We start from the raw sequence: 27783 nt of genomic DNA on the forward strand, positions 1-27783 counted from the left end.
TTCCTGTCCTCTGGGACCCTCCCTGACTCCAGTGATTCCTGAAAGATCACCACTAACGCCTCCACTATCTCTTCAGCTATCTCCTTCAGAACTCTGGGGTGTAATCCAGGTGATTTATCCACCTTCAGACTTTTCAGTTTTCCTAGCACCTTCTCCTTGGTAATGGCCACCATACTCACTTCTGCCCCCCAACTCTCTTGAACTTTGGGAATGTTACTCGTGTCTTCTACCCTGAAGACTGACGCAAAGTACGTATTCAGTTCCTCCGCCATTTCTTTGTTCCCCACTACTACTTCTCCAGCGTCATTTTCCAGCGGCCCAATGTCCACTTTTGCCTCTCTCTTACCCTTTATATATCTAAAAAAAACTCTTGCAATCTTCTTTTATATTACTGGCTAGTTTACCCTCATATTTAATCTTCTCCCTCCTTATTTCTTTTTTAGTTGTCCTCTGTTGGTCTTTGTAGGCTTCCCAATCCCCTGGTTTCCCACTGCTCTTTGCCGCATTGTATGCTTTCTCTTTAGCTTTTATGCTGTCCCTGACTTCCCTTGTCAGCCATGGTTGCCTCGTCCTCCCTTTAGTATGTTTCTTCTTCCTAGGGATGAATTTTTGCTGTGTCTCCCAAATTACTCCCAGAAACTCTTGCCATTGCTGTTCCACTGTCTTTCCTGCTAAGCTCATCTCCCAGTCAATTCTGGCCAGCTCCTCCCTCATGCCTCTGTAGTTGCCTTTATTCAACTGTAATACCGTTACATCTGATTCCAGCTTTTTCCTCTCAAATTACAGGGTAAATTCTATCATATTATGGTCACTTCCTCCTAAGGGTTCCTTCACCTTAAGCTCCCTTATCAAATCTGCCTCATTACACATCACTAAATCTAGAATTATCTGTTCCCTAGTGGGCTCCACCACAAGCTGCTCCAAAAAGCCATCTCATAGACATTCCACAAATTCCTTTTCTTGGGATCCACTACCAACCTGATTTTCCCAGTCTACCTGCATATTGAAATCCCCATGCTCACTGTAACCTTGCCTTGCTTACACGCCTTTTCTATCTCCTAGTGTATCTTGTGCCCCACATCCTTAGTACTGTTCGGAGGCCTGTACATTGCTCCCATTATGGTTTATTTACCTTTGCGGTTCCTCAACTCTACCCACACAGATTCTACATCATCTGACCCTACGTCGTTTCTTGCTATCAATGTAATTTCATTTCTTACTAACAAAGCAACCCCACCCCCTCTGCCAACCTGCCTATCTTTTCGATAGGATGTATATCCTTGGATATTTATCTCCCAGTCCTGATCCCCTTGCAGCCATGTCTCCATGATGCCCACCACATCATACCTGCCAATTTCAATCTGCGCCACAAGCTCATTTACCTTATTTCGTATACTGCGTGCATTCAGATACAACAACTTCAGTCCTGTATTTCCCGTCCCCTTTCTCATTGTCGTCCCTTTATCTGATGTGCTTGAAGTTATATTCCTAGCCCTTTCCAAACACTCTGTCCTATTTTGTGTTCTGGAGACTTTAATAGCCTCTCCTGGGCTCTCCTTTCTTTTCAGTTTTTTCATAATTTTCCATGAAGTTGAATCCACAACCCCCCCCCCCCCCCACACACGCTAACCTGCTGCTTTGTTTCCCATTAGTTCTACTTCCTGGAGTTTTACCGCCCCCCCCCCCCACCAACCACTTTCGAGTTTAAAGTCCTGTTGACCACCCTATTTACCCTTTTCGCTAGAACATTGGTCCCAGATCGGTTCAGGTGGAGACCATCCCAACAGTATAGATCCCTCCTGTTCCAATAGTGATGCCAGTGCCCCACGAAATGGAACCCCTCTTTCCCGCACCACTCCTTTAGCCACGTGTTTACTTCCCTTATTCTCGCTTCCCTATGCCAATTTGCACGTGGCTCGGGTTGTAATCTGGAGATTATAATCCTTGAGGACCTGTTCTTTAATTTAGTTCCTAGTTCCTGATAATCCCCAAACGGATCCTCTTTACTAGTCTTACCTATGTTATTTGTCATGACATGGACCACAACAGCTGGATCCTCCCCCTCCCTCTCCAATATTCTTTCAAGCCGGTCAGAGATGTCCCTCACCCTGGCACCAGGCAGGCAACATATCATGCGGGACTCTTGATCCTGCTTACAATGGATAACCTCACACTTATCCACGTTAAACTCCATCTGCCAGATTTTGGCCCATTTACCTAACCTGTCCATATCCATTTGTAAATTTCTTATTTCTTCATTGTAACTTACTTTCCCAACTATTTTGGTGTCATCTGCAAATTTAACTATAATACCTTCTATCCCTGAATCCAACTCATTAATATAGATTGTAAATAGCTGGGGCCCAAGGACCGAACCCTGTGGCACCCCGCTCGTTACAGCTTGTCATCCAGAAAAAGACCCATTTATCCCGACTCTCTGCTTTCTGTTGGTAAGACAATCCTCTATCCAAGCTAATATATTACCCCTAACTCTGTGTGATCTTATCTTGTGTATTAAGGTTGTTGAAGTCCCCAGCTATCATTGCCTTATTGTTTTTTGCACTCAGAAATTTGCCTACATATTTGCCCTTCTATCTCCCTCTCATTATTTGTGGGTTTATAGTACACTCCTAGTAATGTGGCTGCCCTCTTTTTATTTATAAGCCTATATATCCCATATAGCCTCATTTGATGACTCATTTAGTATATCATCCCTCCTCACAGCTGTAATTGATTCTTTAACCAGTAATACTACACCCCCACCTTTTTTAATCCCCTCTCTATCCTGCCTGAAAACCCTAGATCCAGGGATGTTAGCTGCCATTTTTTGCCCCTCTTTAAGCTAAAATTCCCTTATAGCAATGATGATATGCTGCCATGTGTCTATTTGTACCCATCTGAGATCAGCTTTGTTTGCTATACTCCTTGCATTTAAATAAATACCTTTTAACATTGCCAAGTTCCTGTGCTGTAAACCTTTTAACCTTTGTTTCTTCTGTCTTTCAGAGAGACTTGCTAATTTTCCGTCTCCTGCTCCCTGCTCTGAATTTGTCCTGCCTGAATCTGCCCTCAGGTTCCCACCCCGCTACCAACCTAGTTCAAACCTTTCCCAACAACACTAGCAAATCTCTCTGCATTCTTCCCAGTCTTATTCAGGTGTAGACCATCTGGCTTATACAGATCCCACTTTCCCCAGAACTGGTCCCAATGCCCCAAAAACCTGAAGCCCTTCCTCCTGCACTATCTCTCAAGCCACACAGCTATCTTCTTGTAGCCCAGAGCCTTCTGGCTGTCTTGAGGCATCTGATCTCCACTCACAACCTCAGACCGGAACTACTAGCATTCCATCAGCTGGCTGCTGAAAGTCTGCTCAGGAAAAATCCACCAATTTGTATCGTCCAGTGATTTCTCCTATCTTATGTGGTCTCCCTCGGTATACTGCAGGGCTCCATCCTTGATCCTCTTCTCTTTTACATTTACATGGTGGCCATTAGTGACATCATCAAGAAGCACGAGATCAGATTGCTTATGATACCCTACTGTACCTCTCTGGTTCTTTTAATTCCAAGTCTATTATTCAGTTCCTCAGAGGTTTGCCCAATATTAAAGTCTTGGATGAATCAGAATTTCCTGCAGCTTAGCATAGGCAAAACTAAAGCCATGCCCCTCTTGTTAACCCTGTCAACCTTTCCAACTGCCATAACAGAGTAAACCTATTTGTGGGAACCTCAGCATGTCGCTTGGTCCTAATTGACTTTTCTTCCCCACATTTGTTTGCACCAGTCTCCTTTTTTCCTCATCGTCTTTGCTTTATCATTGATTGGCTGATCTTTCAGCTAGCATATACATGTTATCCCACAATCTCTGTGTTACTTCTTGCTTTCAAAATTCTTCCTAAAATCTTCTTTTCACCTCTTTGTGGCATTGTTCCCCTCATACAGATCAATACCAGTGGTAAAATTCCTGTTCTCCATTGATTTGTGTCCATTTTCTTCTTTGCTCTGAGATATTTGTCTAATAAAGAAGATGATGTGTAAGTGGATCACGTTGCATCGCTTAGTTTCATCGAATGAAACACTGGGTAGTGAAATTATTTTGAAATAAATGTTGATGTACACTGGATTTTATTTGTTTCTCTATTAAGTTGAAACATAAAACTTCTTCCGGTAGGTTTGAGAAACCTAACTCATCTTTGATGAGCTGATTGGAATTTGCAAAGTCTCTAGTGCCCTCTTTTAATTTTTCCTGTCAGTTATTTCCTTGAAACACAAGAATAGCTGTTACTTATATGCTGAAACTAATTTTGTTAAACACCTTTCCTATACTAAATCTTGCTTATGCCAAAATGGAGATGGAAAATTATTGACTGAGTAATTCATTGTAAGTAGTAATAGAAATGGCAGTACATTTAAGAACATATGAAATCGGAGCAGGAGTCGGCCATTTGGTCCCTCAAGTCTGCTCCGCCATTCAATAAGATCATGGCTGATCTGCCCCAGGCCTCAACTCCTCTTACGTGCCAGCTCCTCATAGCCCTCAACTCTCTGATATTTCAAAAATCTACCTACCTCCTCTTTAAATACTTTCAGTGATCTAGCCCCCACAACTCTCTGGGGTAGAGAATTCCAAACATTCACTACCCTCTGAGAGAAGAAATTCCTTCGCATCTCAGTTTTAAATGAGTGTCCCCTTATTCTGTAATAATGTCCCCTAATTCAAGATTCCCCCACTAGTGGAAGCATCTTCTCAAAATCTACCCTGTCAAGCCCCTTAGAATCTTGTATGTTTCAATAAGATCACCCTTCATTCTTCTAAACTCTAATGAATAAAAGCCTAACTTGTTTAGCTGTTCTTGATAAGTTAACCTCTTCATCTAAGGAATCAGCCTTGTGAATCTCTTTTGAACTGCCTCCAATGCCAGTATACCCTTTCTTAAATACGGGGACCAAAACTGTACTCAGTACTCCAGTTGCAGCCTCACCAACACCCTATACAGTTGTGACAAAACTTCCCTGTTTAAAACTCCAACCCCTTCATGATACAGGCCAAAATTCCATTTGCCTTCTTAATTACTTGCTGCACCTGCATGATAACTTTTTGTGTATCATGCACTAGAACACCCAGATCCCTCTGTGCTGCACTTTTTTGGAGTCTCTCTCCATTTAAATAATAATCTGCCTTTTGATTCTTCCTACCAAAGTGCATGACCTCACAATTTCCTACATTAAACTCCATCTGCCAAGTTTTTGCCCACTCACTCAACCTATCTATATCCCCTTGCAGATTCCTTATGTCCTCATCACAACATGCCCTCCCACTTATTTTTGTATCGTCAGCAAATTTGGATACATTACACTCTGCCCCCTCCTCCAAGTCATTAATATAGATAGTAAATAATTGAGGCCCTAGGACTGATCCTTGTGGCACTCCACTAGTTATGTCTTTCCATCCTGAAAAAGGCCCAATAATCCTGACTCTCTGTCTTCTGTGTGTTAACCAATCTTCAATCCATGCTAATACATTACCCCCAATACCGTGACCTTCTATCTTGTGCAATAGCCTTTCATGTGGCACCTTATGCCTTCTGGAAATCCAAATCCACTACATCTACCTTTTATCAACTCCGCTTGTTATATCCTCAAAGACCGCTAGCAAATTAGTCAAACATGATTTCCTTTTTACAAAACCATGTTTACTCTGTTTGATTGTGTTAAACTTTTCAAAACGTCCTGCTATTTCTTCCTTAATAATGGACTTTAGCATTTTCCCAACGACAGATGTTAGGCTGACTGGCCTATAGTTTCCTGCTTTTTGTCTCCCTCCCTTCTTGAACAGCGGCGTCACATTAGCGGTTTTCCAATCTGCTGGGACCCTCTTGGAATCCAGTGAGTTTTGGAATATTTCTATTAAAACAGAATTTCATCTATAAAATTTGGATTAATATCTCATGCTTCTGGACAGAATTTTTTTTATGATTATGAAAAGCGTAGAATGTCTCTACTTTCACAAATATAATAAAGGTAAATTTGTATGACCACAAAGTATGTATACCATATTATTGAGTTAAGTAATTTTCAAGTTATTCTTTTACAGGTCAGAGGAACAACAATCACCAAAGTAAGTTTGCTATTCCTTCTTCCACCTAACATAAAAATAGTATTTTTGTAAATTAGTATAAATTGTAGGGGGCCAGATATTGTTTGAAAAATAACACCATGTTAGTCGTGCACATCGATATTAGTGTATAAATTGGCCAGCAAGTTCAGGGGATTAAGAGAGAACACAGTGAGTTGTGAATCTCCAGAATTTATTGGCTGATTTATGCAGCTTCATTGTTTGCTTCACAGAAATGGCATCTTGCCCTTAGCCTCCCAATCATTTTTATGAAATTGCTGAATTTGCATGATAATTGCTAATAAACTTGTCACAGAGAGTTAAGTTTGGAACTTAACAATGTGATAATTGTTAATACAGTGCAAATTAGCCTTTTTGACCCAGATAGGGAACAGTTTAAACTTTTCAATTTCATTCCTGCGTGTAGTAAATTCTTAAAAGATTTTATGAAGCCACTTTTGTCTTTGTTTCTTCTCCTCCCCCCCCCCCGCCCCTCTCTCTTAATCCAATCTTTCTTCCTGCTCTTTATTTCCTTTCCTGTATCTGATTTGACTTTAATTCACCCTCTTTCTTTGTGTCCAGGTTTCACTGGTTAAGGAAATGTACTGTTGGCCTTGCTATTCACTGAGGCCTCAGATGCCCCTTTGCCCTTGACATATTATTAACTCACACTAACTAGCAAGTTACAGTGCAAATGTTTCCAAGTTGAAGGGTGCAGGAAATAGCCTAATTAATGCAGTATGCCACGAAATACTCTGATCCAGAAAGTTCTTGGCCAATGTGATGCATCATAATGTGAGTTAAATTAGGAATTTTGAGTAAAATGTTTCCTAATTATGAGTTTTAGGCTTAGATCCTTATGATTGCTTTTAACTTAAATGTCTTCTAACCCATGAATGTTAATTTATTTTAACTTGTTTGTAGGATAGTTACAGGGGATGAAATGCAACAACAGTTCTCTCATTGCATCAAAAGACAACGGCGATCATTCACACATTCGGTGAATGGCATAGACACAATTGTACCAAGTGATGATCACCTATCTGTGTCTATTTCTCACCCACTGGATGGTGTTGACTTGCAGTTTCTTGAGACCTATGGATTTAAGGCACCAATTGTGGATGAAACGGCCCCCTGTCAATACTACTGCGATGACCAGGTTTGCAAAACTAAATGCAGCTTTCATTTTAAAAGTAAAGTGTAATCTATCATTATATCAATTTACATAGCAATTAAAGTTGATGGGAAAATGCAGTCTCCGACAGCAATATGAATTGTCCATCATTCTAGTTAGATCCACATCTACCAGCCTATTTTTATGAAATTTAAAATATTGCTTTTGTCACTCATTGTAGGGTATGGATAAGCATGGTAAAATAATGTGTTTGCATTTTTGTGCCTGTAAGGTGTAGACAGTACTGACTGGCTTAAATTCCTAAGCGGCCAACTGAAAACTTTGCATCAGAACTACAAATGAAAGAAAAAACAGAAGCAAGCCAACTTTAATTTATTTTTAAAATTCAGATAATTTGTCTGCCATTTTTCAAAGCCTAATGACCATGAAACCATTGTCGATTGTTGTAAAAACCTATTTGGTTCACTCATGTCCTTTCGGAAAGGAAATCTGTCGTCCTTACCTGGCCTGGCCAGCATGTGACTCCAGATCCACAGCAATGTGGTTGACTCCTAAATGCCCTCTGAACAAGGGCAACTTAGGGATGGGCAACAAATGCTGGCCCAGCCAGTGATGCCCAAATCCCATGAATGAATAAAAAAAACCTAACACTTCTAATGTCTAAATTAAGGTTTTAAGCAAAATAAAAGCATTAAAAATCAGATATTTCAGAATAACGTATTTACTCATCAAATTGCCTTTTGTCTTTTCTTTTTAGTGCCCAGTATTACCTTTGGTTAAGCTTTCACTTGAATTCCTCAGCCTTTCAAAACTCTTAAGTTTGTAGTTGGTATTGATCCTACAGCTACCAAGCTGCTTGCAGTTGGTTAAATGTAGCAGTCTGAGTTTGTAGATAATTTTTCCAATGTCCATTAGTAAAAATTCTCTGGACAACCTGAAATCTGTCTTCTCTCATGCTATACGAGGAGTTTTGAGTTTCTTTTAACTCAATTTATTTCGAAAATTAATAGCTTTAAGTTACAAGTTAGCAAATCCTCATTTTTTTATTTACTCCCTAGAGTGCCAGGATTTGCTATTTCTGTGGTGCATAGGTGTCTTGAAATTGATTTATTTCTCACCTCTTTTTTGGATGTATAAAGGCATGAAGTGAGCAGGGGGTGGTAAAGGTATAAGAAGGCCTGTAATTAATAATATTTGAGAAGTGTTATGCCTGATTAGCAGTTAGTTGGCATTGCATTATAATGGCTGCTTTTATATCAAACTCTCTAACATTCAGTATGAATGAATACCCTGGAGTATAATTGCTGTGATATGCTTGCAGCTATTGGGGGATGGCGGGTGATGGGCTCTAGTGCTCCATATGTAAGTAAAGCATATATCAGAAAGGATTATACAAATAATGCAAAGGCACATACTAAGAAACTAAAATAATTAACACTTTTTAATTACTCTCACTACAATGTGTGCACCAGATTGACTAAATCTGTGACTGGCAAGGTACCACACACTTAAAATTGGAAATTCCTACCTGAGTGCCACAAACAGCTGTAACTGGTCCAACAGGCAGTAAACTGATTTTGCCCAATGGGGAAAGGTTCCTGTGAAAGTTTTTGCTGAAGCTTATACTCCACATGCCAAATTTGATGTATGATGGATAGATATAATTAAACTATATTGTCTTCTGAATGCTTAGACACATTGCAACTAATTATGTACAGGGTGCTAATTCCACTGCATTGAAAATGCAAAATCTAAATTTGTCATTGTGCACCAGGTTATTAAATTATTTAATGTTGCATCCTTAAAATTGATCTATTTGCATTACATAGAGCATGACATATTTATTACATATGAAGCAGTAATTATAGCCAATACACAAAATCTCAATGCCCTACATGACATGGACACACACTCAAAGTCCATTCTCTGAAAACACAAAGGGTTGCTAAATTTGCTTATCTTGATGCAGACATGGCAATGTTAGGAACCTAATACTTTACTGCTCTAGCTAATTAGCCAGTAGGCAAAAATGGTATTACAGCAGTTGTCTCTCATAGAGACAGCCCAATCTTGCAACTGGATTCTTAACCTCTATTCTCATGAACAACACTGCTCAACTTTAGCAAATAGGGATAGCCAGACATAAATTTAATTTGACCCTTCAGAACACAAATCCGTTGAGGTTCTGCTGCTTATGTGAAAACAAGCAAGCTATAAGGCTCAACAGTCTTGATGTTAGGGAAATGGTGGGAAGAACTAGGCAAAATAACAAAAATTCTAGAAGCACTTAATACATAAAGTAAAACTGGGTATAATTTACATTAATTGATATTGAGTCTGTTAAACAGTAGTTGTGTTTGTAAAAATAGTTCTATGGTTTGATGCAAGACCAAGTAACGTGAAATATTAGAACATCAGTGCACACAACAGACCAATTGCACAACCAAATTCCCAATCTCAGTTATGAACCACAACAGGAAGATTGCTGCCTTCACCATTGTTGGAATTTTAATGACAGATTGGAGCTTAGGCTGACAGAGGATGCTGAATGGGTCTCCTTTCTGCCTTCTTGACTATCTGGTGTGTGATTGAAGACACCAGAGAGAAGGAAAGAAACTAAAGGAGCTTACTATTTAAAAATAAATTTTAAAGATCATCACTATGACAGTCAATTTGAAATTAAAGCAGACAAATTTTATCTGTTCAGCTCTCCTAAGTGTCTGTTTTAATTAGTTCACTTGTCATAGGTATAGTGTAGGACTATAGGTTAATATACTGTGGATAATGTATTAGTGAGGTATAAGTGATTTATATTTGTGTTTCATATAAATGTTCACATTAGGATTAAATATGATGAGTAGAACTGCAACAGTTCTCTCTCACCTGCCCAGTGTTATCCTGATTTATATATGTTGGAATGAGTACACTCAATCGAGTCTTGGTGTTCTGTTCCAACTATAAAACTGCAAGGCGTGACCTGAATAATTGTATAGTGCGCAAATTGAGAGACTATAATAGTATCTCTCATTCAATCCTGTATAATAAAGTTGACTTGTTCTTACTTCCAGACTAATCCGGTAAACACTGATAATGGCTTGCTTTGGGTTCGAATGATACCTGATGAAGAAGGAAGGTTTGGCTTCAACTTAAAGGTAAATAGCATAAATGTAACTTTCCTTACATATGTTCCTATCCTACAAACAGTAAAATATAGAAACAAAGTGTATAATGCAAAAAACATCATTCCAGATTACAGGGTGAAATGGCATAGTCACACATCAGGGTTGAAATTGAGGAGCTCTTAATTATCACTATCCAGTTATAAGAACTGAACTAGCTCTGTAGAATTCTCTGATCAGTCATTCTATCGGTTTTTTTGATAGGGTGTGTGCCTGGGGTGGGGAAAATTAATGTTTTCCTGTTTTTCTTGTTTTATAAGCCAAGAGAACACCTGCAACCTGGCCATAAATCCTTGCCACATTGCTCTCTATCTGACTGTTGGGAAATAAATTAAAGATGCGCTGTTCAAATTTTTATTCATCCCCACATTGCACAAATTATTTGTCCTTTGCTCAATGTAATTCACTGATGGCAAGACTTACTGTGACTACATTGTGACACAGTGCATTGGAACTATGTTTGCACCATTGTAACTATTTTTAAATTATAAATAATAACTTTAATGTCATTTTGTTTCTCTTTGTTGATCTATTTGAATATCTTTTCTTAAATCAATAAGCCATGATGGAACTGCCTTTACATTATCGCAGAACCTACCAGTATGAAGAAGTTGATTAAATTCTGGTAGACAGTCGTATAACCCTTAGGGCTGAATTTTCTTTGCTTGGCAGGTGCGTGCCCGACCCAAACGAGCATAAAATGATGCACGATGATGCCAGGCGAGCGCCCCTACATCATCGTGCATCGTGTCCCGACATCATCACGCACTCTTACGATGTTTCAGTCAGTCTACTCCGTCGTGCGCCCGCCGACAATTAAAAGGCCTATTAGGGCCATTGAAAAGGTAATTAGAAGAAATCTTTCGCTGCCCGTCGAACCATACGGTTGGTGGGCAGGAGAAGAGGCCAAGCAGCCTTTGCATTTTTTGGAAACCGCATCCACGGGATGAGGTTTCCAACATCAAATAAAAATAAAATTAAAATTTTAAAATTTATTTAATAACATGTCCTTGCTCATGTGACAGAGTCATGAGGGTTCATGTTTTATAACATTTTTAACATGTTCATTTTTTATTTTGAAAACTGTTCAGAGATTTTCAAGCATGCACTCGCGCGCATGCATGAAGTTCGCGCTTGTGCCCCCCCCCCCCCCAACCACCACACTGCAGCTCGTGTTTTACGCTGGGCGGACCAGTGTGAAATCGTGGTCCAGCCCCAATCGCAGACGGGGGTCGGCTTCCTGGAGCCCACCCGTCAAGGGCAAAATTCTGCCCTTAATTTTAGTTATGCATTACTAATTCAGCTAAATCTGAACTGAACTGAGCTACTTCATCCAACCACTTCTATATTGATGCTAGCAGGATTCTTTTAAATAAAAATATTTTAAAGAGCAAGAAAAGTCTGTGCAAGTGTAATGGTTAAAAATCTTTCTAACTATATAAAAACTATAAACAACAAATTTCCTTTGTAAATTCTGAACAGAAAATGGAATATCTTGAAATCTTACATTCTGTATATAATCTTGAAGCATCTCATTTCTCCCCTCTCCACATACCCCACACTATCTACTTGCAGGGTGGAGTTGATCAGAAAATGCCCCTCATTGTGTCAAGAGTAAGCCCAGGATCACCGGTGAGTAAAGCCTATCTCAGTAACTTCAGTTAATCTATTTTTAGTCTCTGCATGTCTAACAAAGGAATTCTTACATATCTGCTTCACAGCGTCAGTTTGTTATGAAAGGGATAGAGCAAAATTCTTGACCTCCTGCACAATTTCATGGTTCCTGTCTTGAACAAAAGAAAGGGTATAATGGCATAGAGTGCATGAGGAAAGGGCCACTAGGGAACTAATTGAAATTCCAGTCTTGCTTGCTGAGTGATTACAATTACTATTCCTACCCCTGCAACTCCCTGATCATCTTTACACCTCCCACGTGTGCCCTTTTCACTCTGCTTTGAGAGTTCCTGGCTACAGAAACTTTAAATGGTTCTGAACAAGCTACTGCTGGTTCAATGGTCAGCAATCTGATCTTGAAATTGCTGGATTTCCTGCTGCTGTGCTTCTGTTTCTAAGTGTTTCTGCTTACTTTTTTTGTCCCTTAACTTCCTTATAAAAAAAATTAATTCTGTGGAACAGGGCTTTGGCCACAATAAACACTGTGTGCTACAGCAGTCTCAGCCCTGTGATTCTAGAAGACACCTTTCAGCCATTTGTCCTAATTAAGCCTTTATTTGTGTTGAACAACGTTCCCTATCTATTAAATAATCCTTGTACTACAGCTCACTTAGTTTGGTTCACCTCGGAGTTCTGCTCTTCTCTCCAAAAGGATTTCTAATTGTCTCTTTTACCTTACTCACTTTCATTGCTTTCAGTTCCCCTTAATGTTTGATCAGCTATACACTGGAACTTATTTTCATAGCTGCATTTCCTTCCTTATCAGCGGCCTCTGGTTCCAGTTTACTCCTCATGAATTCTAACTGAAATTCCACTCTTCATGTCTTGGATCCACCCATGATTACAGATGTCTGCATGATATTCCGCATTCCTTAAACTATTTTTTTGCACCGCTTCCCAAGATCCACGTTCAAAATCATACACTGCCATATGAGGCAGCGCCAACTCACTTTCCTTCAGAGTTGTTCTGAACCGCAGTTCCATTTCATCCTTCGATTCGTCTGGTGCTTTAACAAAAAAGCTATTTTCTTTCTTTCAGGTATCAAGGACTGCAAGCTTCAACAACTCTTAGATAACAACAGCCTCTGGATCCTTCTTCCCCTTCACTTTCCTCTGACCTCACCCATCCTTCTAGTCTTATCCGTTGTCTTGTTTTTACTATCCCCTCTGACCACCTCCCCTCTGACCCTGTATGGTTAGTCCTTAATAAAGGCTGCAGTTTCATACCAATGCACATACCAATCTCAATTAATTTTGCTGAGCTCTTTTTCCCTGCACCTTCTCCTCTATATCTACTTCTTTGGCCAGGAGTTTTCCCCATGCACAGCAGATCCTTCTTCCTGCTTCAGGACTTTCAGCAGGACTTTAAACTTGTAAGTAGGGTTGGGGGGGGTGTTGGTGGGGTGGTGAGGAGGGGTCAGATAGAAAAGGTAGCACACATAATAGTTGGTAAATAAATGAAAGAGGCAAGATTAGTATGACAGTCAAAAAGTGTACTTTAGGCAGCATGGGTAAAGGGAAAATTAAAAGATGTAAAGTAATTAAACCAGAAGAGAGAAATAATAAATGTGTGAGTAAAATATTAGAGCAGAAGGATAAGTTAAGGTGTGTAACCCAAACAAGTGTTTTTTATACAAACACACAGAGTATAAGAAACAAATTGAATAAATTTGAGGTTCAAATTCAACTTGGAATGTATTTCATGACTGCAAGGTGATCAGGGCTGGGAACTATTAGGGAAAATTGGGATGGGTAACAAATACTGGCCTAGTCAGTGACACCCACATCAAGGGAAAGAATAAAAAAATGGAGAGGAGTACCTTTTGGGATTACAGATGAAATCGCTTAACTGGTAAGATTGTAAATAGTGACAGAGAAGCAGACAGTGGAGACTTTATGGGTCAAATAAAGAAATAGATGAGGATTTAAGACTGTAGTGGAAGTTGTGTACAGGCTCCCTCATAGCAAATGTGAAGTGATAGATTATATAAATGTAGAGATTAGACAGGCACACAGTTAAGGCAAAGTGATTTGAATGAAAGATTTTAACTTTCATATACAGTAAAGTACTGCCTTTCACGACTTCCTTGTTCACACATTTTCTTACCTGCACTTTGTACTTGGTACGCCTACCGTGTGAGCAATTGTTCATTTATCCGCATTTTCTTTCCCCTCTCTCCTGTTTCCCCAAGGAGATGGCAACCATGACAGAGTAGAGACCTCGACACGTTTTAACAGGGTGATGGTGTCAAAGCCTCTGGAAGCGGATTCCTCCCATTAGCCCTGGCCATGGACATTTAATTCTCTTTTTTTTTAAGCACCTTTCCAACAGGAGTGAGAAACGGTGCCTAGAATGGTTGCAGCTGAAGCGCAGCCCAAACAGAGAGATTAACTTGGAAATGTCCGAACCTTTCGGTCCAGAGCTGCAGTAATGGCTCTGTTCGATTTTGAAATGTTCATCGATTTTGTCTGCCAGTTTTGAGGTGATTCATGTTATTCTTCGATGAGGATTGCCTCTTTTTAAAATGTTCAATACATTTCTTGGATGTTAAAAGAGCTGATGAGTCTGTAGTTGGATTCTTTTGTTACAACATTGAACTCAGAGGCTCCCCCCATCTGTTGCATACCACGATTTGCTGTGCAGTAACTGCATAAACCAATGCTGCTAGCATTGCTAGAACCTACCTAATTGACTTCCATTGTACAGCGTGTTCATTCGCGATTTCGCCATTTGCGAGGTTTCGCGGGAATGTAACCACCCCGAATGGCGGGACTTTACTGCAGATTGAGATGAGCATGCTTGCACGTCAATTTCTTGTGTGAATGGAAAAGTTTTCTGCAGCAATATGTTCTAGGACCAACATAGCGAATGCCATATTAGATTTATTAATGAGTCATGAACCAGATTTAGTTGACAGCCTAATGGTGCATGAACATTTATCTAATAGCAATCATAATATGATTGAACTCAACATTGTATTTGAAAGGGGGAAACATGAAACAGTTGCTAAGATTCTAGATATAGGTATGGCTGATTTCAATGGGATGAGGCACAGACTGTCCAGAGTAAATGGGTCAAATCTGTTAATGGGTAAAATGACAGAAGATCAATGGGCATGTTCAAAAGAGAATTTAGTGTCTTACAGTGCCAATTTATATCCCCAAGGAGCAAGCCATGGACAACTAAAGAGTTAAGAGACCACATAAGAGACACCGTAAAACTATAAAAGTACCAAAATGCAAAAAAAAAGCACAGACCTGGTGACTGGGAAACGTACCAAGGATGACAAAACAGATATTAAGAACTACTAAAAGGAACACTTGTAAGGGATATCAAGATCAACACAAAAAAAATTACAATTAGGAAATATAGAATGGTCAGGAGCAATGTCAGCCCCATGAAAACTGATAATGATATTGTCAATGAATGTAAGGAATTGTTGGACAGGCTGAATAATTACTTTGCATCAGTATTTATAGTAGAGGAAGAGGTCAGCATACCGGACATCCCAAGGAAACTAATATTGAATCAGTGACCAATATTAATGTAAGCAAGAGTAATGACAAAAATAATGGCACTAAGGTGTGACAAACCCCAGGACTGGATGGTTTCCACCCCAGGGTTTTAAAGGGAGTAGATGAGAACATTGCAGATGCCCTAACTATAATCTTCCAAGGTTCTTCTGATTCAGGAAGAGTCTTTTCAATTGGAAATTTGTACATGCCACTCTGCTATTTGAGGAAGTGAGGGGTTGGGAGTTGGAAAGTAGGGAATTATAGCCCAGTTAGGAAATTATTAGAGTTTATAATTAAAGATAGGGGACTGAACACCTTGAAAATTTTCAGCTGATCAGAGATAGACAGCATTGTTTTGTAAAGGGTAGTTGATGCTTGATGAACCTGATTGAAGTTTTTGAAGAGGTCACTAAAGTAGTGGACAGGGAATGGCTATTGGTGTTATTTATTTGGACCTCCAGAAGGCATTTGATGAAATCTCTTATAAGAGACTGTTTAGTTAAAGTTGAAGTTCATGGAATTGAAGGTAAATTATTGACCAGGTTAAGAAATTGGCTGAGTGGCTGGAGTTAGAGATGGGATGATGGGCAGGTGCTCTAAATTGCAGGATGTGACTAATGGTATCCCACAAAGATTTGTATTCAAACCTCAATCATTCATATAGTTATTAATGTCTTAGATGGTGGGATGGAAAGCCACATATCCAAATTTGCTGAAGACACAGATAGGAGGCATTGTAAGCAATGCAAATGGAAGCATCACATTACAAATAAATATTGATAGATTAAATGAGCAGGCAAAACTCCTCCAAATGGATTTCAATGTTAGTAAGTTTGAGGTCATCCACTTTGGACCTAAAAAGGATAGAACAGCATACTTTCTAAATGGTGGAAAGCTAGAAACAGTGGAGCTGCAAAGAGACTTGGGGGTTCATGTACTTAGACCATGTCTTGAACACATATAAAACAATAAAAAGCTAATGGAATCCTGACCTTTATATATCTCTCTAGGATTACCATACAAGGGGGTAGAAGTCATTCTTCAGCTACACAAAGCCCTAATCAGACCACACCTGGAGTATTGTAAGCAGTTCTGGGAACCACATCTTAGGAAGGATATGTTGACCTTGGAGAAACTGCAATGCAGATTTACCAAAATTGTTTCCAGGACTCCAAGGGTTGAATTGTGAGGAGAGATTACACAAAGTTTGTATTCCGTGGAATTTAAGAAGTTAAGGGGTAATTGGATTGAAATTTTCAAGATATTAAGGAGAATGGGGTAGAGAGTCCTGAGGGCATAGTCTAAAAATTAGACTCAGCCCTTTCAGAAGTGAAATTGGGAAACACTTTTACACACAAGGATGGCAGAAGCTGTTCTGCAAATGCCAATTGATGCCAATTAATTTTAAACCTGTGAGGTTGATAGATTTTTGTTATGCAAATATATTAAGCAACATGGGATGAAGGAGGATATCTGGAGTTAGGTCGCTGATCAGCCCTGATTTGTTGAGTGGCAAAACAGCCATGAGGAGCTAAGTAGCCTGCCCCAGTTCCTAAGTTCAGAATTGTCATTCCACCTGGACCCCTCCCTCTACCTGTCACCCTTTCTAGATCTTGCCATTGGGAACTGCCAGCATGACTTCAGTTGTCTCAATTTCTCTGCTTCCCTGACTCACTCTAACCTACTTCCCTCTGAACTTGCAGCATTCTATTCTCTGTGATCCAAGCCTGAGATTGTCATTAAACCTGCTGACAAGGCTGACACTGTTGTTGTCAGGCAAACAAACCTCTCTCTTGTGAGGCTGAACAGCAGGTCTGACATCTTTTCCTAGCTCCTCCTGAGCCATGAACCCACCATCAAGCAATAATTTCCTAAAGAATCACTGATCTCATCTACTCTGGAAATCTAACCTCACTACCTCAAAGTCCCCCAACCTTTCTCAGCCTGCTTCTATCTCCTTCCCAAGATCCACACACAACTATTTAGGTATACCCATTATTTCAACCTGTTCTTGCCCCAAGGAACTGATTTCTCCCTATTTTAACTATTTTTTCTCCTCTTGGATGTTGACTGTTCTGTTGCCCTGGCCATTTTAACAGTTTCCTGTCCCTAACCATCATCTTGTCACCATGAATGTCCAGGCTGTTTATACTTCCATCCCCCACCAGGACACTCTGTGAACCCTTCACTTCTTCCTTGAATGCAGGCCCAACAAGTTCCCATCCACCATCAAGCTCCTCCGCCTTACAATGCCTCACATCTCTGTTCAATTGGCAAGCCTGACCCTAAATTTCCAGCCACTTGCCTTTTAACTCTCCACCCCACTCCCATTCTGACTTCTTTGACATTCTTTGGGGAGGAGGGTGAACAGCCAGAGGTCGTAGTCTACATTGGGATCAATGACATAGGCAGGAAAGAGGTGAGGTCCTGAAAGCAGATTTTAGGGAGTTAGAAAGGGAATTAAAAAGCAGGACCTCAACAGCAGTAATCTCAGGATTACTCCCAGTGCCATGTCCTAGTGAGCATAAGAATAGGAAGATTGAGCAGTTAAACACCTGGCTGGAGAAATGGAGTAGGAAGGAGGAATTTAGATTTTTGAGGCATTGGGACTAGTTTTGGGACAGGTGGGACCTGTACAAAAAGGTTGGTTTACACCTTAACAGGATTGGGACTAATGCCCTCATGGGAAGTTTGCTAGTCTTGTTGGGGAGGGTTTAAACTAGATTGGCAGGGGAATAGGAACCTGAGTGGAAATTCAGAGTGGAGAGGAGAAAAGCTTGCAGTGGGAAGTAGAGAAGTATTAACTGATGAAGAGAATATATCAGAGAGTGGTATCAAGGTTAATAGAATACGTGGAGAGTTTGATGGAATTAGAGTAGGCAATAGTAAGTCTTTGGATGGGGATCAGAGTAAGGAGGAAAATAAATCAGGGCTAATGTGCATCTATGTGAATGCACGGAGTGTGGTTAATAAGATTGGTAAACTACAGGCACAGGTTGACAAATGGAATTATGATGATATTGCTATAACAGAGACCTGGCTCAAAGAAGGCCAAGACTGGGTGCTAAATATTCCTGGGTACAAAGTGCTTAGGAGAGACAGGAAAGGAAGAAAAGGGTGGGAGTGGCAGTATTGATTAAAGGTAGCATTACAGTACAGGAAGGAAAGGATGTTTGAGAGGGGTCAAGGATGGAATCTCTCTGGTTAGAAGTAAGGAATGAAAAAGGTAGAATAAAATTAATCGATGTAGTATATGGACTACCGATCAGTGGAAGGGATGCGGAGAAACAAATTTGCGAAGAAATTACAGAGAGGTTCAGGTATTGTAGAGTAATTATAATGGGGGACTTCAATTATTCAAATATAGACTGGGATAGGAATAGTACAAAGGGACAAGAGGAGGAGGCGAGTTCCTGGAATGTGTTCAAGATAATTTTCTGCAACAGTATGTTTCCAGTCCAACGAGAGGGTAGGCACTGTTGGACCTGGTTCTGGGGAATGAGTTGGCCCAAGTGGAACAAATGTCAGTGGGAGAACATTTAGGGGACAGTGACCTTTGTATCATAAGGTTTAGGTTGGTCATGGAAAAGCACAAAGAACAATCCAGGGCAGGGATAATTAATTGGGGGAAAGCAACTTTGATGGGATGAGAATGCACCTGAGTCGAGTGAGTTGGAATAAAATGTTGGCAGAAAAGACGGTGACTATGAAATGGGAAACCTTCAAAGAAAAAATATTGCAGGGACTGTCAAGGTATGTTCTCTTGAAGGAGAAACATAGGAAAAATAAATCCAGAGCACCCTGGATGATGAGAGAGGTAGAGGTGAAGATGAAAAGGAAGAAGTGCAGAAACGACAGATGTCAAGTAGAAAATACAATGGCGAATCAGGCTGAATAGAGAAGGACCAGATGGGAAGTGAAAAAATTAATAAGAAAAGCAAGGAGAGAGCATGAAAAAATACTGGCAGCTAACATAAAGGGGAACCCCAAGGTCTTCTATAAGTATATAAATAATAAAAGGGTGGTAAAAGAAAGAGTAGGGCTGATGAGTGATAAGAAAGGGGACTTGCATGTAGAGGCAGGAGAAATAGCGAAGAAATACTTTGCATCTGTCCTTACAAAGGAAGAAGATGCTACCCAGGCTGAGGTGAGAAAGGAGGTAACTGGTACACTCAAAGAATTTACAGTTGAGAAGGAGGTGGTGTTAGAAAGGCTATTATTACTTAAAATTGATAAGGTACCAGGACTGGATGAGATGCATCCAAGGCTACCGAGGGAAGTGAGAGTGGAAATTGCAGAGGCACTAGTGATAATCTTCCAGTCTTCTTTAGACACAGGGGTGGTGCCTGAGGACTGGAGAATTATGAACGTTATGCCCTTGTTCAGAAAGGGGTGCAAGGATAAAGCTGGCAACTACAGACCAGTCAGTTTGACTTCAGTAATAGGGAAACTTCTGGAAATTATAGCTTGGGAAAAAAATAATAATCACTTAGAAGAGTGCAGGATAATTAAAGAAAGCCAGGGAAAATCATGTTTAACTAACTTGCTGGAGTTTTTTGAAGAGGTAACAGAGAAGGTTGATGAGCGCAACGCTATTGATGTGGTATATATAGATTTTCAAAAGGCTTTTGACACAGTGCCACTCAACAGACTTGTGAGCCAAATTCTAGCTCATGGAATAAAAGGGAAAGTAGGCACTTGGATAAGAAATTGGCTGAGTGACAGGAAACAGAGAGTACTGATAAATGGTTGCTTTTCAGATTGGAGGAAGGTCTGTAGTGGAGTTCCCCAGGGGTCACTGTTGTGACCCTTGCTGTTCCTGATATATATTAATGACCTAGACTGTGGTGTTCAGGGTATAATTTCAAAATTTGAAGATGATACGAAGATTGGAAACGTCAACTGTGATGAGGACAGTCTTGGACTTCTAAAGGACATATAGACATGTTGTTGGATTGGGCAGACAAGTGGCAGAGAAAGTTCAACTCAATACAGAGACGTGTGAGGTGATTCATTTTCACAGAAGGAATATGGAGAGACAGTTTAAAATAAAGGAAAAATTCTAAAGGAGGTGCAGGAACAGAGAGACTTCAGTGTATATGCACGTAAGTGAAGATGGCCGGGCATGTCGAGACAGCAGTTAATAAAGCATATAGCATCTTAGGCTTTATTATTTTGGGCATTGAGTATAAGAGCTCATGTTGAACTTGTATAAGATACTAGTTAGGCCTCATGTGGAGTACTGCATTCAGTTATGGGTGCCATACTTGAGGAAGGATGTGAAGGCATTGGAGAGAGTACACAGGAAATTCACAAGAATGATTCCCAGGATGAAGAACTGTAGCTATAAGGATAGATTGGAGAGGCTGGGACTGTTTTCATTGGGGAAAATAAGGCTGAGGTATTCAAGATCCTGAGGGGTATGGACAGGGTAAATGGTGAGAAACTGCTGCTAATCAAGGGACCATCAAAAACTAGAGGGCACAGATTCAAAATAATGGCAAAAGGAGTAAAAGTGATGTGAGGAAAGTTTTTTTCATCCAGAGGGTGTTTGGAGCCTGGAATGAACTTCCTGAGAGGATAGTGGAGGCAGGTTCGATCAAGGTATTCAAAAGGGAATTGGATTGCTACCTGAAAAGAGAGAATGTGCAAGGTTATAGGGATAAGGCAGGGGATGGGTCTAGGTAGAAAGCCCGTTCAGAGAGCCAGTGTTAACTGGATGGGCCAAATGACCTCCTTCTGCACTGTAAAGATTCTGTGATTCTCTGTCGCCCAACACTGTTTGAATGAAACTCAACGGAAGCCCAAGGAATAGGACTTCATCTTTCAGTTATGCATGTCACAGTATTCCAAACTCCCAGCCAGTCTGCTGGCTGCCTTTGGGGTTCCCAGCTCCTGGAGAGGAAATTTCTTGCAGGAAATTCTCCTACAAGGCAGTTGTACCACCTCCGAGAGTTGCCAGCCAATCAGAAGCCATAAGCTCTCCAGTATCAGCAGTGCCACCAGGCGTGGTGGTCACTGCTGGTTCTGCAGTAGGCCCATGGATGAAGATTATGGCTGGAGCCCCAGAACACAACTAAGTGGAATCGGATTGCTGAGGCTAACTGAGGAGGCCCACCTGCATTCTCCTCCCGCTTCAACTGTTTCACCAGTTACCATCCCCTCCTCAGTCTCACAGGTTCGTCAGGCCCCCACTGACCCCCAGCACCCTCCTCGGCTCAGATGTCAAAGAGTCCCTTAATTTAACTCCCAGGAACTGGCCACCCTGATTCCAGAAGGTGGTCACCCCGCAGGCAGTTGTGTGTTCAGGATAGTAGGCGGGTGGTCATGTAGAAGAGTAGGAAGGGGCAGGAAGTACAGGGGCTTCAGAGTGAGTGCCTATCCCAAACAGATACTCATTATTAGAGACTGCTGGGAGGGACAATACCCTGAAGGAGTGCTGCCCAGACCATGACACCAATAGACAAGGGACTGTACATGACAGAACAGCAAAGTTTAGAAATGCTGTTGTTTTAGGAGATTCCATAGTTAGGGAGAGCAGACAGGCTCTGTCACTGTCATCATGAGTCCTGCATTGCCTCCCAGTGCCAGGATAAAGGACATCATGGAGAGGGTAGGTATTGAGGTCCTCAGGTCAAATTTTCATGAGTTAGGAAGGAAGTGAAAAAGTAGGACCTCAAGGGTAGTAATCACTGGATTACTCCCAATGACATGCGCTAGCCAGAGTAGAAATTAGAAGATAGAGATGATCATTGCCTGTTTTGAAGCATGGTGCAGGAGGGAGGGCTTCAGATTCTTGGGGCACTGGGATCAGTTCTGGGACAAAAGGTACCTATTCAAAAGAGAGGCGTTGCACCCCAACAGGACTGGGGCCAGTGTCCTCAAGAGGAGGTTCACTAGTGTGGTTAGGGAGGGTTTAAACTAAATAGGCAGAGCAAAAGTAGGAAAGAAAAGTAAGGTGCATTAAGTGAGAGTGTTGGACACTCCTAGAGAAGGAAATAGTATCATTTTATTAGATGGGAGTAGACTAAGAAAGACTGAGGAATGCAGAAACAGGGTTACAATGCATGTAATGTAAACCAGCAAAGTGTGGTGAATAAAGTTGGTGAGCTACAAGCACAAATAGCTGTGTGGGAATGTAATGTAGCGGCAATAACAGAAACATGGTTTAAAAATGGTCAGGACTTGATACTTAATGGACGAGGAAATAAAGTGTTCAGAAAAGATACAGAAGGAAAAAGGGGAGGTGGGGTAGCAGTTGATTAGGGAAGACATTGCAGGGTTGGAAAGAATGGAGATCCTTGAGGGGGCAAGGATAGGGTCCATTTGGTTAGAGTTGAGAAGCAAAAAAAGTAAGATCACACAACTTGGGGTATTCTATAGGCCTCCAAATAGTGGGAGAGAGATAGAGGGACAAATCTACAGGGAAATCAGAGATGTGTAAGAACTATATAGAATGGTGATACTGGGGGACTTTAGTTACCCAAATATTTATTGGGATAATGTTAGATAAAGAGTAAGGAGGGTAGGAATTTCTAAAATGTATTCAGGAGAACTTTCTTGATCAATGTGTTCTTGGCCTAACTGGAAAGGAGGTATTTCTGGATCTGGTGCTAGGAAGTGAGGTGGGCCAAGTGGACCAGGTGTCTGTGGGGAGCATTTGGGTAAAAGTGATCATTGTATCATAAGGTTTAGATTAGTAATGGAGAAGAGCAAGGAACAATGTAATGTAGAACTTCTAAATTTTAAAAGGGCTAATTTGAATGCAATGAGAAGAGATCTGACCAGGATTAAATGGAACCAGAGACTGACAGGAAAAACTACAAAGGAACAAAAGGTGATCTTTAAGAAAGAGATGCTTCAAATGCAGACTAGGTACATTCCAAAAAAGGTGAAAGGTAAGGGAGCCAAAAACAGGGCATCTTGGATGATGAGGGAGATAGAAATTATGATGAAACAAAAGGGAGCGCATATGATCCATGTGAGGCGAGAACCAGGCCAAATAGAGTAGGTTGAGAGCAGAGGTGAAGAGGAAAATAAGATTGGCAAAGAGAGAGTATGAGAATAGAATGGCAATCAATGTTAAAGGGAACCCCAAAGTCTTCTACCAGCATGTAAATAGTAAGGAGGTAGTAAGAGGTGGAGTTGATCTTATTAGGGACAAAAAGGATGACATATGCTTAAAGGTATAGGGCAAGCTAGATTACTTAATGGGCGGAATCATCCCAGATTTGCATTAAGTGTGGTAGCGGGTGAGAAAAAACGTTTTACCCGCTGGCCGCAATGGTGGGTTTCACGCCATATTGTCCCAGTCCAGCCTCATTAATCATGCATTCCTGTGAAACATGCTGTTTTGCTGGTGGGCGGCCTCTGATTTGCCTGCCACACCATCACTTCGCTGCTTCATTTTTAAAGTGCAGCCACGTGGACTCCTGAGTGCTTCCAGCCCAGGACTGCTGCACAGAAGACATGGCCCTGAAAGGCAAGAAGACTGCAGTCCCCTGATTAAGTGATGTGTCCCTGGAACCCCTCTTGGACACTGTGGAGGCCCACCGTGATGCCCTCTACCCCTGCTCTGGCTGCAGGATGGGCAGCAACATCACCAATTTGCCTTGGGAGGTGGTCAGTGCCAACGCCAGCCACCCGGTGCCGAAAGAGGATGAATGATCTCCTCCATTCCGCCAGGTTAAGTCACTCTTCTCATCACTCTCAGCTCACACACTCAAACCCTTCACACATCCACAGCAACCTCACTCACTGCCTGATCAAGGAACATCACCATTCACTCTCTCACACACTTTCATTGTCCTCATTTATTGTCCTCATCCCGTCTATGGGAACACTCACCACCCACACAGCCCAGGCATACTTATCATCTGCCCTGGCAGGCGTCCTGCTTACATTCTGCCCATCTTTATTCATACAGGACAAGCTGGCACACACCAAAAGGGAGAAGTCGCAGACTGGTGGAAGATTTCCTGAAATCAAGGTCCTCAAAGACTTTGAAAATGGACTCATACAGCTGGCTGGTGAATATTTGGACTGTTTCTGTGCTGACGGTTAGGTCGGTGGTGCTCTACCAAGTAAGGATCCAGCAGTGCAACATCCATCAGATGACCATGCTATGAATGATGTGTCCTCTTTCACAGGCCACTACCATGCACTAATTATCTCTCACTGCTTTCGCCGGCATATCTGGGAAGCAGCCGAGGGAGTCCACAGCCCAGCTCCTCGACTCAAGCCCCAAAGGCACCTCAGAAGAGGAATCTGCAGAAACCCTCTTTGAAGACCCATCACAGCACTCATCCACATCCTCCTATCAGCGCAGAGACATACCCCTCGGTGGGACCAAGTTTTAAAGTAGCCTTTGGGTCACAGCCTGGTGAGCACATCACACTGTCTGATCCATAGCAGGCAGCGGTAGGAATTTCCCATGTTCCCGGCACTTGAAAGACCCCTGGAGACCAGAAATCTGCTAGGTCCAAGTCAGATGACGAGCCTCTGGACTCGGTTATACCTCAGTTGGCCTCCAACAATGTCAGTGCGAGAGGGGTACAGGGCAGCTCAGTCTCACTCCAGCTTCCCATTCTCCTAGAGGAATCAGCCAGGGGCCCTCAGGCACCCATAGAGGAGAGGATCAGCAGCTCGACACCCCAGGGCCATCCACCCAGGTGACTCCAGGAATGTCTGGCCTATCCGAATCCCCTCTTCCTGTGACCCAGGAGATCCAGCAACATAGGCCAAGGAGGGTGCCACATAGCAGTACACTGAAAGCAGGCCAGGGCCCTCCAGGTCTTGGCCCTCCAGGTCTTGCCCCTCCAGAGGACACCCGTCAAGGTCATCGCAGACAGGGCCTAGCAGTCAGCAGGCTGCCTCTGCCTCCACTGTGGGTTTTGGGGATGCACCAAGATGTAGAGGCAAGGTTAGGAAGGTTAAGAAGATGTAGTTGCACAGCCTAGACACAGGTCTTAATCACTTGTACATAATGTTCGCATTGTTAATATACTCCCAAGAGCATCTCCTTGCCTATGGCTCTTTGTTCTGATGAGCAGTGTTTGTGTCGCTCAGATGTGAAACCTTGGTCCCTGCACAAGATAAAGACAGATTTCTCAGTCCAGGACCTCTTCCCTATGCTTTGTGCAACCATACCAACACACTGATGGTGCACCTTCACTGCCACTGGTCACATCAGCCATGCCTGCACCTCGATGGGGCTCATCATTGCTGCCAGAATGTCCTGGGCTGGCGGCACAGAGTTCCGTCACTTTCTCTGTGTGCTCTCAGCATCTTTGAGGTGCGGCTGGCCCCCCCTCTCATCAGCAGCTGTGTCTGGTGACAGTGTAGTCCTGAAGTGTACAACTCACGAAGGGTGCCATGGGATCAGGAGAAGTTAAAGTTTCCCCATTGCTTCTCCAGGATATGACCCTGTTCACAGAGTGCAAGCGAGGTGCCATCAACCAGACAGGAGTCAGACATTCACATCAGCTATGTGAGGATCTATGGAGTGTCCCCACTGCATGTCATCATCATCCTCCTGGAATGTAGGGACTATGGACATTCTGCATCTCCATGACAGGAGTCTTATCATAGAGGGTACGTGGGCTGCCATCATCGAGACAGGAGTCAAACAATCATAGATGCAATTTGAGGATCTATGGTGTCTCCTCACTGCATGTCGTCATCATCCTCCACGATTATAGCAGCTATGAGGGCTTCCTAAGCGCACCCACCTTGTCTGCAGTGCAGTGGTCTCATCGCTATTATCCTCGCCTTCGAGGACCTCCTCATCCTTAATCCCATCGACATCCTCCTCATTGGAGGAGACGTGCAGCTCCTCCATCTCCTTCTCAGTCAGCTCCTCTCCCTGTTGCAGCAGCAGGTTGTAAAGGGCGCAGTGGGCAGCAACCATGTGTGACACCCTCTGTAGACTCTATTGCAGGGCTTCACCGGACCAGTCCAGGCACCGGAACATCATTTTCAACATTCCGATGGTTTGGTCCACCAAGGCATGAGTTGCAGCATGAGCCTCATTGTACCCTCTCTCTGGTGCACTTGGAGGCCGCTGCACAGGTGTCATCAGCCACGTCCTCTGTGGGTAACCCTTGTCCCGGAGGAGCCAACCCTGCAGCCTCTCTAGACCCTGGAAGATGTCAGGGATCTGAGACCGACTGAGAATGTAGGAGTCATGGACACTCTCTGGGTACCATGCACAGACCTGCAGGATGCGTTTTGTGGTGGTCACACACCAGCTGAAACCCTTGTGGTTGATGTAGTTGACAGCTTGTTGCCACGGAGATCTGAGTGCCATGTGAGTGCAGCCATTTGCACTCTGCACCTGTGGGAAACCTGAGACCTGGGCAAATCCCAGCGCTCTTGCTTCCTGGCTTTCCTGATCCTGGGTGAAATGCACAAAGTTGTGTGCCTTCGCAAAGATGGCACCTGTGAACTAATGGATGCATTTTTGTGTGGAGGCGTCTGATATCCACAGAGGTCACCTGTGGAGCCCTGAAAGGAGTCACTGGCATAAAAATTGAGCATCGTGGTCACTTTCACGGGCACTGGCAGTGGATGCTCTCCATAACCCCGTGGTGCCAAATCCTACAGGTGCCAGATGTGACCGACCAGTTCCCTGGACATGAACAGTCTTCGGTGACACTGGTTCACGGTCATCTGCAGGAATGACAAGCGCTGTCTGTAAACCCGGGTATAGCGAGGCACTGACCAGCGACGACTCGCTGTGACTTTTCATTTGCGTGCACGGGAGCCCCAGCCCCCCTTCCTGAGAGTGTTGTTCCTCCCTCTGCCCAGCCAGGTGTCTCCATTACTCTCTTCTCCTTCATCTCCGCTCTCTGTAAGCCATAAGGCATACAGCTAGGTCACCAGGCCCCATGCTCCTGATATATTCATTCTGCTGTATGAAAGATGGAGACGCATGGGTTAGCTTGGATGTACTGAGAATCTCTCTTGGTTAAGTCTGAAGGCCCCCTAACGCATCCCAGAGAGTGCTGGCCACCACCACTTGGATGGCCAGAGTTTAGTGTGCTGCATGGCTGCCCAAAACTCCACCCACCTCCACCCCACTCTACCTGACCGAATGGCGACAGCTTTGCCCACTGGACTGCATGCTGTGCTCTCAGCTCAGGCGCAGGCATTCTCCTAACCCAC

At 42.4% G+C, this 27783-nt stretch overlaps 1 protein-coding gene across 2 annotated transcripts in view; it reads left to right on the forward strand.

Annotated features, from left to right (window-relative positions):
• Window positions 1-27783, forward strand: part of LOC144678765 (tyrosine-protein phosphatase non-receptor type 3-like) — a 252812-nt gene that overhangs the window by 127772 nt on the left and 97257 nt on the right. For both annotated transcript variants that reach the window (XM_078538644.1, XM_078538642.1), the window contains 4 exons: window positions 6094-6117; window positions 7039-7273; window positions 10318-10401; window positions 12004-12060. In XM_078538644.1, the coding sequence (XP_078394770.1) occupies window positions 6094-6117; window positions 7039-7273; window positions 10318-10401; window positions 12004-12060 (400 nt within the window). The remainder of the gene's footprint in view (window positions 1-6093; window positions 6118-7038; window positions 7274-10317; window positions 10402-12003; window positions 12061-27783) is intronic.

This window comes from Cetorhinus maximus, chromosome 3 (genome assembly GCF_964194155.1).
Source record: "Cetorhinus maximus chromosome 3, sCetMax3.hap1.1, whole genome shotgun sequence".
In the NCBI taxonomy this organism is placed as follows: domain Eukaryota; kingdom Metazoa; phylum Chordata; class Chondrichthyes; order Lamniformes; family Cetorhinidae; genus Cetorhinus; species Cetorhinus maximus.